Source organism: Cervus elaphus, chromosome 20 (assembly GCF_910594005.1).
Source record: "Cervus elaphus chromosome 20, mCerEla1.1, whole genome shotgun sequence".
Taxonomy (NCBI): domain Eukaryota; kingdom Metazoa; phylum Chordata; class Mammalia; order Artiodactyla; family Cervidae; genus Cervus; species Cervus elaphus.
The window spans coordinates 122,726,723-122,743,832 of record NC_057834.1 but is presented as its reverse complement, the minus strand read 5'-3'; the positions used below and the strand labels follow the sequence as shown (position 1 = coordinate 122,743,832).

At 57.0% G+C, this 17,110-nt stretch overlaps 1 protein-coding gene across 1 annotated transcript in view; it reads left to right on the top strand.

Annotated features, from left to right (window-relative positions):
• Positions 1–1,015: 1,015 nt before the first annotated feature.
• Positions 1,016–17,110, top strand: part of PTPRF (protein tyrosine phosphatase receptor type F) — an 83,693-nt gene continuing 67,598 nt past the window's right edge. The window contains 3 exon segments of the mRNA XM_043875635.1: positions 1,016–1,196; positions 8,024–8,100; positions 15,163–15,298. Of these exon segments, the coding sequence (XP_043731570.1) occupies positions 15,208–15,298 (91 nt within the window). The 5' untranslated portion in view covers positions 1,016–1,196; positions 8,024–8,100; positions 15,163–15,207.

The window sequence follows — 17,110 nt, the reverse complement described above, 5'->3', positions numbered from 1 at the left end:
GATATGAGGAGTCAGAAATTCAATACTGAGGTTTATATCAGGCTTGGAGAACACCATCAAGTGCTGAACCAAGGCCCAATTCAGGACCTGACTCAGGTCCACAGTTGGCATTGCTGATTTTGGGGTTGGCCAGCCTCAGGTGTGGGTTGACATCGGGTCAGAGGAGTAGAGAGTGAGTATGGGGCGGCAGTGGATTTGTGTGGAGCGTCTACAAAGCCAGTCTCATAAATCTTAGGTTCCAAGATTACCACTAGAGGTGAGTCAAGTTAGGGTCTTAGATGGCCCCTCAAATGGATGAGGTCTGAGGTCAGTATTTGTATTAGGGTCCTTTTCTAGGGACTCAATCCTAGTTCACAAGGTGTGTTGGTATTGACCTGGGGCTAGGACTGCAGTATTAGTTTTATGGAAAGGCTTGGGGTTCACAAAAAAGTGCTGAGTAGCTACCATAGCAAGGTAGCTATTGGATTTTAAGGTTTACACAGGGATTGGGGCTCAGCATTGGTACTGGGGTCCATTTAAGGACCAGGGTTGATGCTGGGGTCACAATCAAGTAGAGGTGATAAAGCGGTTTTAGCCTAAGAATTGGTATTTCAGGTTAATATAGGGGTTCAGATTAAAACTACTACTCGAGCCAATTTCACGGCAGATTTAGGGGTTTGGACTTACTATTGAGTTGGGGGTGGGTCTGGGCTCAATAGCAGGTTCAGATCTCTACGGAGGAAAAAATGGGCTCCTAGAGTAGTATCAGGTTCACATTTGGATTGGGAGCCTCTAATAGGATCCGGACTTCGTATGGAAGTTTGGGTCTGCCCGTACTCATTATTGGGGTTCCGGTTCTGTATTGGGGTCCAGGCCGGTTTAGACGCGGGTCTGGGTTGCGGTCTCGGGCCTACGCGGCTCAGCAGCTCTACGAGCGAGAGTGCACGAGGGGAGGGGCGGCGCCGGGGACGCGCACGGCAGGGGCAGGGGCGCGGGCGTGGGCGCGGGCACGAGGCTGGAGCTGGCGCGGGAGCGGCGGAATCGGTGGCGGCGGCGGCAGAGGCGGCGGCTCCAGCTCCGGCTCCGGCTCCAGCTCGGGTGGCGGTGGCGGGAGTGGGATCCGGTGGCGGCGGCGGCGGCAGCGGCAGAAGAGGAGCGGGAGCAGCGGCCCCAGCGGCTTGGGGGGGACATGCGGACCGACGGCCCCTGGATAGGCGGTGAGTGACCCCCGGGCCCCCTTCCAGTTCCCTCCGCATCGGTCCCTTTCCCACTCCCCCGCCCTCTCCCCGCGTTCGCCGAGCTGAGCTGGGGGCGGTCCCGGGGGGCTGGGGGCGCCGCTTAGGCCGGGCCGCGCCCCCACCTGCCGCGCCCGCCGCTTCGGCTAAGCGCCCCCACCAAGCCCGACGGCTCCTCCCCGCGCTACCCCGCGGCAGACGGGCCCCCGCCGCCCCACCAACCCGCCGCCGGCTGGCTAGCTCCCTGCCGCCCCTCGCCGCCTTCCCCTTTCTCCGCCTCGCCCCCTCCCTCCCGCCGCACCTGAGCCGCAGCCCGCGCCGCCCCCCACCCCCCCCAGCGCAAAGTTTCCCTTTTGCGTCGGGGCTCCCCCTCCTGGGTCCCGCCTCGTCTACCCCCACCACCGGCGCGGACACGCTCCGGGGGCGGCCCTCAGCCTCCCACCGCCTCCCCAGCTCCAGGCGGGTCCAGGCCGCGCCCCCGCCCCCGCCGCACAGGCGCCCCCTCCCCGCCGGCGGGGGATCTGCAGCCGCCGCGCCCCCGTCTTGCTCGCGGCCCGGGCGCACGTGCCGTCCCGGGGTGCGCGGGGCGCGAGTTTGGAAACCCCCACTCCCACCCCCCACGCCCAGGTCGCCGGCGCGGGCTGGGGAGGAGCTGGGCCGGGCTGTACCCGCCCTTCCCGGGTGCAGTGACCCGAAGGCCCTGGGGCGACCTGTCCCGTGAGGACGTGTCCACTCGGACCCGCTCCGGAAAGTTCACTCAGTCGCCGCCCTGCGTCCCGTCCCGTCCCGTGTTGGTGTGCCCCGGTCCTCATCGCTGTGCCCGCGATCCTGTCTCGGCTTATTTCTCCTTTTCCCTCCGTGTTTCCGTCTCTCTACGCCCTTCAAAGCCTCTGTATCTCTGTCTCCCCGTGTCGCGGCCTCCCACTTTCAACCCACTCCACCCCCAAGCAAGCCCGGGGTCTCTCTGCTGTCTGCTACTCCCCCCGGGGTCTCCCTGTTCTCTCTCGCTGGGTCTCTGTGTTCTTTCCCCCGGCTCTCTGTGCTCTTTGCCGGGTCTCTGTGTTCCTTCTCTTGGGTCTCTGCGTTCTTTCCCTGGGTCTCTCTGTGCTCTTCCCGGCTTTCTGCTCTCTCTTCCCAGGTCTCTCTGTGCTCCCTCCCCCATCTCTGGATCTCGCTTCCCGGGTCTCTTGTCGAATCTCTTGCCGGTCTCTTGCTGTCTCTGTCTCCCACGGACTGGAATCTCTGCCGCCCCTTTGCAGAGACCCAGACCTCCTCCTCTTTCCTCTGGAATGCTGCCCCTCTGGTTCGTCCACCCCAGGGTGGGGGAGGGGCTAGTTTTTCTCCTCTTTTCAACACCCCCCACCCCCCAGTGCAGGGCCCCCGAGTTGGAACAGGTTGATGGGTGGGTGCCGGGTGCCTGTCTGAGCTGTGAACTGGAAAGGAGGCTGCTGGCAGGAGTCGGGGGGAGGGTCCTCTGGATTCCCCTGGGGGCCCCGGGGAGCAGGCCCGGGAGTCTGGACTGCGGAAGTGTTGGTGATGAAGACTCCCTTTGGGCTCCCAGAATGACCTGGTGCAGGATCTGACCAGAGAAGTGCATTGGGGTGGGAGGTCTGGAAAAGGATCCAGGGCTGGTGCTTCCAGGGGGATCCTCAATGGTGAAGGATCCCCCGAGAAGGCAGGAGATCTGCTGAGGGATCCTTTGAGAGGCATCAGGCATCCAGTGGGATCCAGAGCAAGGTTCTGTCAGAAAAATCTCAGGAAATTCTATGCTTGGCTCCTTATTAACTCTTGCTTCAGGAAGCAAGAAAATCCCAGTTTTTAACTGATGGTATGAATGAGCCTAGGGCTTCAGGAAGGCGCAGGTGAGCCTCCCCAAGTACCCCCACATCCACAGCCCCAGCCCAGGCCACACACTCACACTCCCCTATTTCCACACTCAGCTCACCCTCCCACCCCCACCTCCACTCCATATCCACTTGTCTCCCCAGTGCCCTCTCACTTGCACACTTGGGCCTGCGCAGCAGCCAGAGGTCCAAAATCTGCTGTGTTTGCACGCCCATGTCCCAGTCTGTGTGCTTGCTTACACTCTCACTGCACCCACCCCTGTGCACAGCCTAGGAAGGGTGTGTGTACATGTGCAGCCTCGTGCATTCTTGTGCACACATCTTCTCGTACATTTTTGCCTGCTCAGTTTCCCCTTGTCATTGGAAACATCTCTGTAGTTCTGTTTGCTTTTCCTCTTCCCTCTTTTTTCCCTTTAAAAAGGAAATAGTTTTCATATTTCATATTTCATCTTCCTCTCTCCTTCCTCCTGTAGCTCCTGGCCTCCCCTCTGGTCAGGCTTGTGCACATGGTGAGCGTGTGTATGGTGTCCTGGCTTCTAGGAGAGGAGGCTAGGTTTGGGTGCTGGTGAAGCAGTTGGGGAGGGGGTTTCGGGGAGGGGGGCAGCGTTACAGTAAGAGCAGCCTGGCTACCTTACTTGGGAATTGTATTTCTGTGCAGCAAAATGCCGGCCTTTGCTCTCTGTGCTCGCTCCACTCTTGGTCTCATCAGTCCTGACTGTGGAAGTCCAGTCCAGTCAGCAGGAGATAGGACCCAGACCTCTTCCTACAGAGGCCGTGACATACACTACAGCCCCTCCACTTTCCAGTTTGAGACCTTGGGGAGATCCTGTTCTCCCTGAGTCTCAGTTTCACCCCCTATAAAATGGAAGAGTTGTCCAACCCTCGCTGGGTGCTAAGGCTGTCGTGGGAATCCCCCGTGTGGCAATCTATCAGCAGCAGTGGTGATTGCTTCCCGTGTGACTGACGCTGCTGTGTGCTTGGACCAAGCTTGCAGCCAGGGCCCTGCCCTTGAGAAGCTCATGGTCCCTGGGGGAACAGACTGCATCATGAGAATGCAGAGCAACTCAGTAACCTCTTATTGATTGCCAACTGTGTGCCAGACTCTAGGCTAGGCACTTTCAGCTGGGCTGCCATGCTTCCTATGGGACTAACTGCTGTGTCGAAGAGGCAGCCCACTCCTTAGGAACTGCTGAGGTTAAGCCCAGCATCAGCATCACCTGAAGCAGCCGCCATTCTGAACTGAGGTTAGAAGATTGGAGGAGTTCACCACAAGTTCAGAGATCAAGATGAGATGAGTCCCAAAGAAGACCAAGAAAATGAGCTATCTGAATTGGGTTTTGAGGGATGAATAGGAGTTTTCCAATTGAAGAAAAGGCACTCCAAGCAGGAAAAAAAAAAAGTATGTCTAGACACCCAGAAGTCTTATCACTTGTGGTGTGTTCAGAGATAGAGCAAATCTAATGCCCTGTTAAGTAACTATGACTTTACTCTGAGAACACAAAAAGGGAAACACCAAATAATTAAAGCTTGAATGAGAGGGTGGGGTGTGTGGAATGTGCTGTGATCAGATTCATGTTTCCAGAAGAGGATTCTGTGGCTGCGGGAAGTAAATGGAAATAGGATACCCAATGAGAAGGGTGAAGGTAAGTCAGATGAGAGAAAATGGTGGTTTGGTAGCATGGAGCCATTTACAAGGCACACATTTATTAGGACAGGATGATTTATTGGATGTGGGAGTGAGGGAGAGGAAGGGGTCTAGGTTCCTGGGAGTGACTGAATAGGGCTTTCACTGAGCCAGGGACTTGAGCATGAGAGGTGGATTTGGGGAGAGGCAGATAATAAGCTCATGGTTCAACCTTTTGGCCTTGGAGATGCTTGGAGCATTTGAGGGTGGGATGAGGGGGTCTTTTAGGAGGGAGATGTGTGTGAGAATCTGGAGCTCAGGAGAGAGGTCTGAGGAAGTATGAGAGCGTGTTAGAGCTGTGCCCAAGAGAAGACAGCCTCACTAGTAAAAAGTGCAGGCTCTAGTTTCAAACTGCTGGGTTCAAAACCACTTAATAGCAGTGTGACCTTGAACAAGTTGCTTAACATCTCTGAATTCATTTTCCCTTTTGTCAAAATGGATATAACAGAAGTCCATGTCTTGTGCAGTGGTTAAAAATTGAAGTTAATATGCAGAAAGTGCTTAGAACAGGGCCTGGCATCTAGTAAGGATTGCTGTCTCGGTGTTAGCAGTTCTTATTGTAATAATCATCAAAGCGGGTGATGCAAACCCACCCCATCAGAATCACAGTGGGAAGGGCTTTTAAAACTCTTTGGGCATCTGCTCACCTAAAGTAGCTGCAATTCTGAGCTTTGGTTAGCAGGCTGGAGAGTGCCTAGCCCTCAGCCCTCATGCCATACCTTGGATCATGTGTGTTGCTCAGGTGTATCTGACCTTCAGGTGGGCTAGTGTGAGAAGACTAGAGAGGGTGAAGCCCTGGGGAAGAGACGTTGGGAACGGGTGGAAGGGGATTCTGAGAAGGGGTGGCCTCAGCGTGTTAGGTCCCCTGTCTTCCCCACCTGCCCTGGCCGTGGGTGTCAGGTGAGGTGTCTGCCTCTGAGGTCCAGATGTACTTAGACTGTGTCCCCAGTGTTCAGATCTGTGAACAGTGGTTTTGTTCCTTGGCAGTGTTTTAGCTACTTCTGGGGACTGTTCTGGTGCAGCCACAGGGGCTGCCTGGGAGCTACTTGAGAGAAGTGTCCGTTCTCCTCTAGACTTCAACTTGCTTCTGGTCCTGCTGCCAGGCCGGCTTCCAGACTTGGCAAATGACAGAGAACCCTGCCAGGGGCCAGCCTGGCTTGGTGCCAAGGCCTGCTCACCTGATCCTGGTCACCAATGCCAATCTCGCTCCTGAGGCCTTTGTGGATGCCAGCTGGTGATTCCTAACTTGGGTCTGGTACCAGCCAGGCCCTTTTTGAGTAGCTTCTCCAGTTGGTCTCCTGGGTGTGCCCAGCAGCCCTGGTTGGTGCTGTGTCTGGGAGCTCTGCAGGTGACCCTGACGGGTGATTCTGATCACTCTCTTAGGTTGTTTTGGGCACTGGTGATTCCAGGTGCTATTCCAGCTCTTCTGGAATCCTGTTTGTGCTTTAGGGTCTTTCCACGTGCAAGGTTTTCTCTGACTGTTTTGTCTGTCCTCTGACCCATCTCCAGGCCATTTGGGGCATATCCCGTCCTATCCAGGTGTGGCTCCTGCTCAGCTTAGGTCCAAGCACCAGACCCAGTGCTCCTGGTGTGGCCTTGGGCGTGGTCATAGTGCAGCTGGCTTGGGGGACCCTCCGCATTCTCTGCCTCGGACTCTGCCCCAGGGTCCCTGAGCAATGGTGGAGCTGACAGCCTCACGCCTGGCCCTGTGAGGCCCCAGTGGGCATCCCCAGACAAACGGGCCTTTGAGTTTGGGACATGGAAGCTGGTTTGTCTGGCCAAACCCCCCTGGCAGCCTGTGCTGGGAGCAGGGGCCACAGGGGGCTTTGTGGAGAAGCCAGTAGGCTGGGGGCCAGGAGCGTGTGACCGTCCCGAGGCCCAGGCCCTTTGGGCTCTTGGGGGAGGGGGCAGTGGATGTAGGAGAGGCTGTGAGCTTCAGGGTCAGCACGAACGGTCCTGGGCTGGCCAGGCCTGTCCTGGTCAGTCAGGATGGGCCTCCGGCCTGCGGACATCACCTGTGTTGCCAAGGTGGTCAGTCTCAAGTGAGGCTGATTCCCAGGTGCCAGGTGTGGGGGGTTGGCCTCGGGGGGTTCCCTGACCCAGTCAGGGTCTGTTTGGGGAGGAGCCAGGATGGAACTGCCGTGTGGAGCAGGATCCCTGTGTGCGTGGGGACGTGAGACCGAGGAGAAACCCGTGGAAGGTGCGGCCCGAGTGGCGCGGGCAGCGGGGAGATGGTTGCTGAGCAGTGGGGAGGGGGCTGTGAGATCTGTGGGCAGGTCAGACCCCTTCCCCGACCCAGGAGGGGACCCACGCCAGGTAGGGGCTCAGTAATGGTTCTAGAAGGACGGGGCCGGGCCCTCTCACTGTGTGTGTGCCAGTGGAAGAGGCATCCAGGAGCACACCTTCATTTTAGAAATTATAGAGCAGCACAGAGTCAAAAATAAACATTGCTTCTGAAGCTTCTTTGAAGGCTCCGTGGATGCTGGCGTGGTTCTTCCCAGGTTGGGCTGTTTTCTGTGAACTCATTCATGCGTCCATCTGCCCAGTCAGCATATATTGATGGAGCACCTACTATGCGCTGGCCTTCTACTGGGAGCTGGGGACCTGGAGCTGAACCGGCACGCACCAAGCTTATTACGGTTGTGACTCAGCGGCCACTCAGCAATTGTGTAAATAAATAAATCATCACATCTGTGGTCACTGCTCTGAGGCAAGGTCCAAGTGTGTAGCCTGCACATCCTCCCTGAGAAAGTGCTCTTGGCTCTGAGAGCTGAAGGATCACTGGCTAGAACAGGTGGGGAGTGCAGTCCTGGCGGTGGGGCAGGGCACAGGCAAGGCTGAGAGGCTGTAAGAATATGGCACAGGTTGAGGATCAGAAGAGGAAATAAGTTGTCAGGCCTGCCGGCTGGCAAGGAACCACAGCCAGATGGGGCTGCAGAGGTGGGTGGGCAGAACTGCTGTGCTGGAAGGTCACGCTAAGGAGTTTGGACACGAGTTTTTCTCCTGAGGTCAGGGACTTGGTCTGTGTTGTTCACGGCTCTATACAGGGTGCCTGGCAGAAAGCCTGGCGCATAGTAGGCGCTCAGGAGCCTGGAAGGAGTGAGTGAATGAAGCAAAGAGATGGGCATTTTTACTAAATGGGGATCGTCCTGCTTGAACAGTCCCATAAACTGCTTTTTTCCCACCCCTGCATAAACACATTTTGAGTGTCTTTCTGTGTCAATACATGTTCTGCTGTGGTGCTGTTCTTAATGTTTCCTCATCCTTTCCCCTCTTTCCAGGAAGGAGCGGAGGCCCCGGTGCCCTGCCCTCACTGCCGGTTGTCCAAGAGTGACTGGCGTGAGCAAGCAGAAGCCTGGTGAGTGTCCAGCCAGGTAGGGGCCCTGAGGGCCAGGCTGGGCAGTTCAGATCTAGACTCAGATTGGTGGAGAGCTGTGAAAGGATTGTCGCTAAGAGACATGGTGATGCAGTGTGCATGTGGCAGAGAGGTGATGGAGGCCTGGACAAGGAAGGCAGTGGTGGAGGTGGAGAGGAGGGATTTGAGTGCTATTTAGGGAGGCCGAGTAGACAGGACATGGTGAAGGGTTGAATGTGGGACAGGAGGCGGAGGGAGGTGTCGCGGATGGCTCTCGAGTCTCTGGCTGGAGTGGGTGGTGGAGGTGGCTGGGGAATGATATACAGCTTGTCAGCTGCTGTAGGTGTGAAATAGGCTTCTGGGTAACATTGCAGGACTTCCACCAGGATCTCTGTGCTTCCCATTCACCATGTTTCTATAGAAAAGACCGTTCTTGTTGACTGTAGGTTGTGGAAGAAAGAGTAGGATACTCACAAGATCTGGGGTCCATTCTTCCATGTCTCTTTGAAATCGACTTCTCTCTATCTGCTAGAAGCCCAGAGCAGAGTTGCAGGGAATGAAGTTGGAGGGTTTGGTTGCAGTTGAAGTGTGTTGGGCCTTGGATGTCAGACTAAAGACTCTTCGCTGAGCGTGATATGAAGGCACTGAAAGTTCTTAATCAAAGAACCTGCATCCACACATTCATCCACCCATTTTCCCATTCATTTGTTCATTCATGAAACATTATCTGCATCTCTACTGTGGGTTAAAAGCAGCAGACAAAGCTGAGGGCCTTGATTGGATATGCGTTTCTGTAAACTGAATGGAGCGCTGGTTTGTGTGCAGGAAGGGTTGGAAGGGAGTGACCAGAGGCAGGAAGCCCACTGAAGACATGGGTGCTGATGAGATCTTCCTAACGTGGTGGTTGTTGGGGTGGAGGCAGGACACATTCAGACGTATTGACCAGCTGCACAGGTGGGATGAGGAAAAGGGAGAATTTGAGGAGGCCTGGCTGGCTTGGGTGGCTGGCCGTGGTGGTGCTCATCGCTGAGGTGGGGACCTGGAGGAGGAGTTGGGGAGGACGGGTTCCAGCCGAGTCTGAGTCCTCTGCAAGTGCCCTGAAGGCAGAGCCCCTGACTGTCTTGTTCATCACCCTGCCTTCTGCCAGGCCCCCCTGGACGGTTCTGCATGATGGCCAGTGAAGAGGTCTGTGGAAGAGATGGGTTTGGCTTAGGGAGGGGGAGGAAATGAGCACAAATCGGGCGTCTGCTGGGGGCCAGGCCCTGTGTGTGGTGAGGTGGGATTTGGGCATCTGTAGAAGATGCAGGGGGAGAAGGCAATGGCACCCCACTCCAGTACTCTTGCCTGGAAAATCCCGTGGACAGAGGAGCCTGGTAGGCTGCAGGCCATGGCGTCGCTAAGAGTCGGACACGACTAAGCGACTTCACTTTCACTTTTCACTTTCACTCATTGGAGAAGGAAATGGCAACCCATGCCAGTGTTCTTGCCTGCAGAATCCCAGAGATGGGGGAGCCTGGTGGGCTGACGTCTATGGGGTCACACAGAGTCGGTCACCACTGAAGTGACTTAGCAGCAGCAGCAGCAGAAGATGCAGGGGGAAGGCTGTGTCACTAGTCGGAAAGGTCAGATGGGAAGGATGGGTATGGGTCACCTGTCCATCCACGGATTATGGGTCTGACCTTCCTGGGAGCCCACTCTCACCAGAAAAGGGGCCTGAACATGGAGCCCTCTGTCCTCTGGGGAGGCCACTTGCTGATGGCATGTGCGAAGGGGTAGGACTGGGGTGTGCTATATGGCTGTGCTTCTGGAGGCAAAACTGACTGAGAGGGGGCAGGCAAGATGCCTTGAGATCCAGAGGCCTAGGTTCAGCTAATGTAAGAGTCAAGCATACCTGGGGTCTTGGGGCCCAGGGTACTCATAGGGACTGGGTTCTGGGGCAGCGGCCAGGGCAGGACCTAGGGGATATCAGGGAACGATTTTGCTGTCCGCATTGGGGTTTCTCAGCCTCAGGACTGTTGACATTTTGGACCAGATAATCCTTAATTTGGGGGAGCTGGCCTGTTAATTGTAGGATGTCCAGCAGCATCCCTCATTTCTTCCTACTGTGTCAGTAGCACTTAACCCCCTCCCCCGTCAATCAGAACTGTCTCCCCCCGTCAGACAATCAGAACTGTCTCTAGACATCGCCTGATGTCCCATCATGGGGCAAGATCTCCCTGGATTGAGAAGCACGGGTCTGTGCCACTTTTTGCTCCTTCACTATGCTGTACCAATCTGAAAAACTGAGGAGGGCCACTCAGGGAAGATTCACAGTGATCAGCCGCTGGAGCTGAGTTCTGGTGGGTGAATTGGTGGCTGGGCCAGGAGAAGGCCTTTTTTCCAGTATAGAGAACAATGTGTACAGAGGCCTGGAGGCACCACGTTGGTGAACATTAACCCAGGGGAGGCTCCACTCCCCAAGGAAGGAGGCCAGAGGGCTGGTGGCCTAGGAGTTATAGCTGTTAGGAAGCTGCCTCTGCTGGCCCCTTGGTCTCCTGCCCCCGGTGCTCAGCCTTTGCTGGAGCTTGCACCTCCCCGCGACTCTGGGACAGTCTTCTTGGCTCCCCGTCCACTCACAGAGGAGACTGAACTGCTGAGGGCTGCCAGGGGGTCAGGGTCCCAGCTTCCTGGGTGGGGGTGCTGATTCTGGCTGTGCCACTAGACCCTGACCAACTAGCTGGAGGAGCAAAGGCGGCCTGCTGCCGGCCGCCTCCTTTCTCGGGGCCGGGGTCACGGAACGGCTGAGACTGATTTATTCCCGTCTTAATCTGGTGGTTGGTTTGGTGAGAGTTGGAAACACGTTGGTTTTCCCTTCCCGAGTGTAACAAGGCCTGTTTCCGCCTCCGCGGCCGCTGCTGCAGTGCCACGCGATGAAGTGTCCGGGACGTGACAAAAGGGCTCGGTTAGCTGCCCGCCGGTGAGGAGATGAACAGCTCCCGGCGCTGCCCGCCCTCACATTCCTCTTGCCCAGGCGCTGGCCTCTCCCCTTGGCCGGCCGCTCCCTGGGGCCCTGCATACCCCTCTTTCTACTAACATCCATTCAGGGGCCCCAGGCCCCCCTGGGAGCCAGAGTCCTGGCCCAGGGAGGAAGTGGGGAGGAAGCTGTAGGAACAGGTGGTATTTGGAGACTAATTAATATTTGTGAATAATAACACGTGCCCAAGGGAAACAAATCAATCTGTGTTTGCATATTCATGAGGAGGCCTCGGAATGATCCCAGCTGTTCTCCAGCCAGGGAACCCCCCCCCCCGCCCCCACCCCACCATGGCTGGTGTCACATGGTCTCCCTGGGGCAGCCCCCATTGAGGCTGGCAGGGGTTGGCTGCATGGAGGTGGCCTGGCCTCTGTTTACAGGCCTGTCCGTGATGTTTGTGTTCGAATCCTATGGCTTGGTGTGGTGCCTGCTCCTTTCTTTTTCCTCACAGCAGAGATCCCCAGGCTCTTCAATTTCACAAACCAGTACAATTTCCAGAAGGACTTGGAGGCCAGACGTGGGGTTAGCAATTTTTATTTTGCCAAAGTAAGGACATTATTAAAAAATAACTGGTATCTGCTATCCCCCATCACTTCCTGTAAGAAAGGACATTTTAGCACCAAGGACAAAATTTCAGAATAAAGGACAGTTCTTCCCAAGAAAGGGCAGTTGGCAGCTTTACACTGATGTAGCGAAGAAAAAGGATATATGAAAACCATTCTGAGTGTGGAAAAATGGCATCCAGTGATACTGTACGATAGCATTCAGTACGGAATTGTTTTCCTGCCCAGGTGTGTCACTTGGTAGAACCGATGGTCCGCAGTGCCATCCAGAGATGAGCCGAGTGTGCAAGCGCTCAGGCTGTGTTTTCATCTCGGCTGTGAGAGTCCAGGCTCACCCAGCCATGGGCAGAAGTGGACACTCTGCTCGTAACGCCACTGCACTGAATTCAGAAGGTTCTCGGCTACCCCAGCCAGGCAGGCGTCAGTCCGCCTCCCTACTCCCCTCCTCACAGGTGACCCTGAGCACTCCGGGGCTGGGGGCAGGGCCAGTGTCTAGACCCAGGACCTGGGACTCTGATGGGACTTCAGCGCAGGGCCCTGGAGCTGGGAACGGCCTGCACTGCCTGATACTGGGGTGGGCTCTGTGCCCAGAGTCAGGGCGGAGGCAGCTTGCTCATACCGGGAGCTGGTGAGGGAGAAGCCCTGGCCGGGACAGCTATGTGCTGGCCGGAGTAATTCCCTGAGAACGTGTCTGTATTTTGTGTCCCCATGTTTCCCCATCACTCGAGGTGTCCTCATGTCCATGGACTGCTGGGAGAAGCTGTCTAGGAGGGAATGTCATCTTTTCAACGTCTTCACCTCTGTCTCTCCTCTTTCTGCATCAGACCAGTGATCTAGGCACTCCAGACCCAGATACACAGGGCAAGCCAGGAGTCCCCACGTCAGGGCCAGTTGTCTTTGTACAGTGGCGGTGGGCTTACGAGAGGCCCACTTTCTCTGACACCCATGGCCAGAATCTCATCCAAGAAGATACCACATGATATCTGCTCTGGAGTAACACCCCCATGATGGCTGTACTGGGCTTCTGTGACTCAGCAGTAAAGAATCCACCCGCAGTGCTGGAGACTCAGGTTCAATCCCTGCATCAGGAAGATCCCCTGGAGAAGGAAATGGCAACCCACTCCAGTATTCTAGCCCGGGAAGTCCCACGGACAGAGGAACCTGGTAGGCTACAGTCCATGGGGTCAGAGAAGAATCAGATATGACCAAGTGACGCTGTGGCTGTGCTGGGGACTGACACCCCATGATATTGATAACTGGTGTTATTCCTCTGTGATAATGTACCTCGGTAATGTCCATCGGGCAGCTGCACACCCATGATGTCTGTCCACACTCACATGGCGTCTGGCCAGGACAGCTACACCTCCATGATGTCTCTGCCTGGGTGATGCACTGCTGTGATTACTGTGCTACAGGGGATTATGGCTCAGTGACTGTTACACTGGGGAGTTACACTCCATGATGGTTGTGCCGGGCTGTACCTCCACAGTGTCGCTCCTCTGTAGCTTCATCACCTCGGCGTCCATGTCAAGAGAGGTGTGTGTGTCTGCACTGGTGGTAGGGCGGACAGGTTCACACCTGGACTGCTTGTACAGTACCTGGGAGTGAAACCTCTGTGTACATCGTATTGTTGCACTCCATGATGTCAGTACTAGTCCCCTCTGCCCCGTCCTTTGGTGCAACACGCCGCTGATACGTGGACCAAGGGTGCAGGATGGTTTTTTCGAGGGCCCGTACCTCCATGACAGCCGGGCCCGGCAGTTCACCACCTGATGTCTGCTGGGAAGTTGAACGCTATCGTTGGTTGCAGTGCTGCACGACAATGCCATGGTGATCACGCCCAGACAGACAGGGCCTTAGTGATGCGTGATCTCCATCCCAACTTGGCTATACAAGGCATTGCGGTGGGGATGCCCTCTGTCCTGGTCTCAACTACCTGAGTTCTGTGAACCCCAGGTGTGTGCTAAATGGGGCTGGATGCCCACCAGGCTGCTTCAATGTTCTTGCTTTTGCTGCTCAGCCCATCTCAGACTGTCGGTAAGATCTTGGGACAAGAGACATCTCCCCCCGCTTCCCCCTTTGTGGTCAGCCCCTACCTCAGTTCACAGTCCTCCTGCTTTGTGCCAGCACCTTTGCTCACTTCCTGCCCTCTGCTCTTCTGAACTTTGTCCCGGTTGAGACTAGGGTCCAAGTTCCAGGGCAGAGCAGAGCCATCTTTGAGTCCTCACTCTTCCTGTTACCAGCCCTGTCACCTCCTTGCACATTCTCTCACCCTGTGGGTCAGCTGGGTCTGGTCCCCACTCTCCCAGCCGAGTCTGTAGGTACCACTGTGGAGCCCCGAGGGGTGTCCACCATCACACTGTGCCCTGTTGTATCCCCAGGGCATGAATGAGGGATTCTGTACCCCAGCCCCTGTCCCAGAGCAAGGTGTGAGTTGAGCAGGTGGGCATTGGAGCAGATCTCCAGCCCCCTGAATGGGAGCCGTGGAGAGAGACCCTCAGGAGCTCGCCATCAGGGCCGGGGAGTGACAGCAGTGTGTCCGTACCATCCAGTGTGACCTCGCCGAGTGCTCCACACAGGTGCCAGGTAGAGAGTGTGTGGAGGGCGAAGGGGCACACCCAACCGAGGAGCCCTGTAAGCAAAGGCCTGGGGGCATTCAGGCCATCCTGCACGGTCTTCCCCTGCCCAGATTCCTGGCTCAGCCCCGAGGGCAGTTGTGAGTGAGTCGCCGTCTGAAGCTTGCACTGCTCTGGGCCACTGGGGCAGGGCAGAGGAGGTGTGGGGTTGACTCTCAGGGTCCAGCACCCCCAGTCCTGGCCACTAGGGCCTCCCTGTGGTTTCCCTGTAAAGAAGGTTGGTGCCATGGGAATTGGGTAGGATGAGGGTGGCCAGGCAGGGCAGCTGCAACTCGTCCAGAGCGCGTCCTGGCGAGCCCAGACGGCTTGTGGCTTTGGCTCCAAGCCTCTGATACCTGGATCCCGTCTGCCACCACCAGGGCTGTGCTCTGAGGCCTGTGCCCAGCATGTGGGCTCTGCTGGGCAGAGGAGGGGCAACAGGAGGCCCCAGGAACTCTGAGTCTGCTAACTGCTCTATCTCGGTCTCCATCTCCCGCTGTGTGTCTGTGTCTCTTGGACCCCGTTTCCCTGTCCCAGTCCCCTTATGGAGGCGTGCTGGAAACTCTAGGTCCAGAATGGAACATCCCTGTAGATCCTCTGGTCTCAGTAGCCCCTGCCCCCTACTCAGGTTTAGAGAATGACCTGAGAGCCTCTCATACTCTCCCTACATGTGACTGGTGGGTTATCCTTGGGGTCTCCAGGGAATCGATGAGGAGTTTGGGTTTGCACAAGGTTTGGAAGGTCTGGGTGGTCGGGTGGGGGTGTCTGTTGAACTAGGTGGTCTTGGTGGTGAGTGGGAGCCAGGAGGTGGCGTGTGGACAGTGGGACATGGGTGGATACCAGCCAGTTAACTCTGCCCTTCTCTCTGTCACAGGTTGATTATCCCGGGCTGTGGCTGGCCGCGGTGCTGGAGCCCCGGATGGCCCCTGAGCCAGCCCCAGGGAGGACGATGGTGCCCCTCGTCCCTGCACTTGTGATGCTTGGTTTGGTGGCAGGTGCCCATGGCGACAGTAAGTCTGGCCCCTCAAGGTGTGGGGCCTCCCAGATGGAAAGGATGCATTCTTCCTAGTAGGACTCTGGAAGGGGGGATGGGACCAGTCACCAGGAGAGACAGGATGGCTAGATACACCTCCAGACCTTCTGTCCCAGAGAGGCCCCCTGCTTGGAGCACCGGCCTCCAAGGAGAACCCCAACCCTGTACTTCCCAGGAGCACCCTGTAGAATGCCCGCCTGTCTCTTAAGGTGCTGCAGGGTGGGGCATGTGTGAGTGTGACCCTGTTTATGGGCTGGAGGTGAGACGTGCCCAAGATTCGTGTGGTCATAGATGATGTGCTCAGGCGTGTACTGTGTCCGCTGCTGTGGACTTGTGCAGAAGGCACAGTGTGGGTTGCATCAGGGGATGGTGTGGGAATAGAGGGGCCGCACACAAGGAACGTGTGTGGATGTGTGAATGGGACACCAGGTGTGTGCACAGGTCCAGGGAAAGGTGAGAAGGGAGCCACCATAGCCCTTCCCCCCGGCTAGGCCCTTGTAGACACTGAGCCCTTGCTTCCCTCCCCCGCTTCAAGGCAGAGGGGCATCGCTGCCCCCAGCCCCTCGGCCCTTAGAGTGGGGAGAGATTGCACTTGGCCACAGGAAGCTGGACTCCGGCGCCCCTCCTGTGTGTTGGGGGAGGTGGGATTGTCCCCTGCCCAGATCCAACTCAGAACTTTGGTCCCTTTCCTGCCGCCCTTCCCCCTGCCTGGCACTAGGAGACTGGCCGCAGCCGCCCTGTCACCATGGTTACCACTGCTTGGTTACTGGTGGGAGGCGGGGCACAGGGCAGATTTAGCCAATCTGCACACGGAGGGGGAGGGGCGAGGTCGGAGCCAAGGTCCCTGGGGAACGGGGCTGTTCCCATTCTGTCCGGAGCCCAGAGGTGCCCACCTGGGGTCAGCCGGCCATAGGTTCCCCCAGCCCCCTCTCCCAAGTATCTGGGTGCAGAGCTCTCTCTTGCCCCACCCAAGCCTTTTCTCCTAAGGGCTCATTAATTATTCAGGACCAGATCCTGGAGGGGGTGGGACTGGAGAGCCCCGCCCTTTGTCCGCCAGGCTGAGCTGGGTGGGGCTCGTAGGGCAAGAGGGAGACAGGGTATTGCTCTCGGGGTGCGGGGAGTGGGGTGATGAGAGCCTTAAGGTGCTGGTGATGAGAGGGCCGGGCTAGCAGGAGCAGGGCAGGGTAGGGGCTGCTGGAGAGAGCTGGAGTCTGCAGGGACAGCCTGGGGTAGAAGTCACTGGGTGTGACTCTGAGATGGCAGGGAGGCCAAGGCTCATCAGAGTCAGCCCCTGGACACTGACGTGCTGGCCTCGCTCTGGACACTCTTAGGGCCTTCAAATGGGAGCTTGAGAGCAGAGGGAGGACCATCTGCTGGCTGTCAGAGACAATACACCTGGGAGTGAAACTGCCTCCCCTCCTGCTCAGACCCAACATGCTGGAACCTGTACCCACACCCTCATTCCCCCAGACCTGCCCATCTTTCTGTGTTCTCTCTCCTGTGAATGGCTTTCCCACCCACCCAGCCACCCAAGTGAGAAACCTGGGCCGCCTCCCACTCTCATACCCACATCTAATCCATCACCAAGTTCTGCTGTTTCTCCCTCCTGAATGTCTTTGGAATGCATCCACCTCTCCCTCCACGTCCTCATCCAAGCCAGGCTCAGCGCTCTCCGGGGCTTTTGCAGGCCACAGCCTCCTGCTGGCTTTCTGTCTCCAGTCTCTGTTCCATGGTGGGAGTCATGTTGCAAAATGAAAACCTGATCATGTCGTCTCTCAGTTGAAAATCC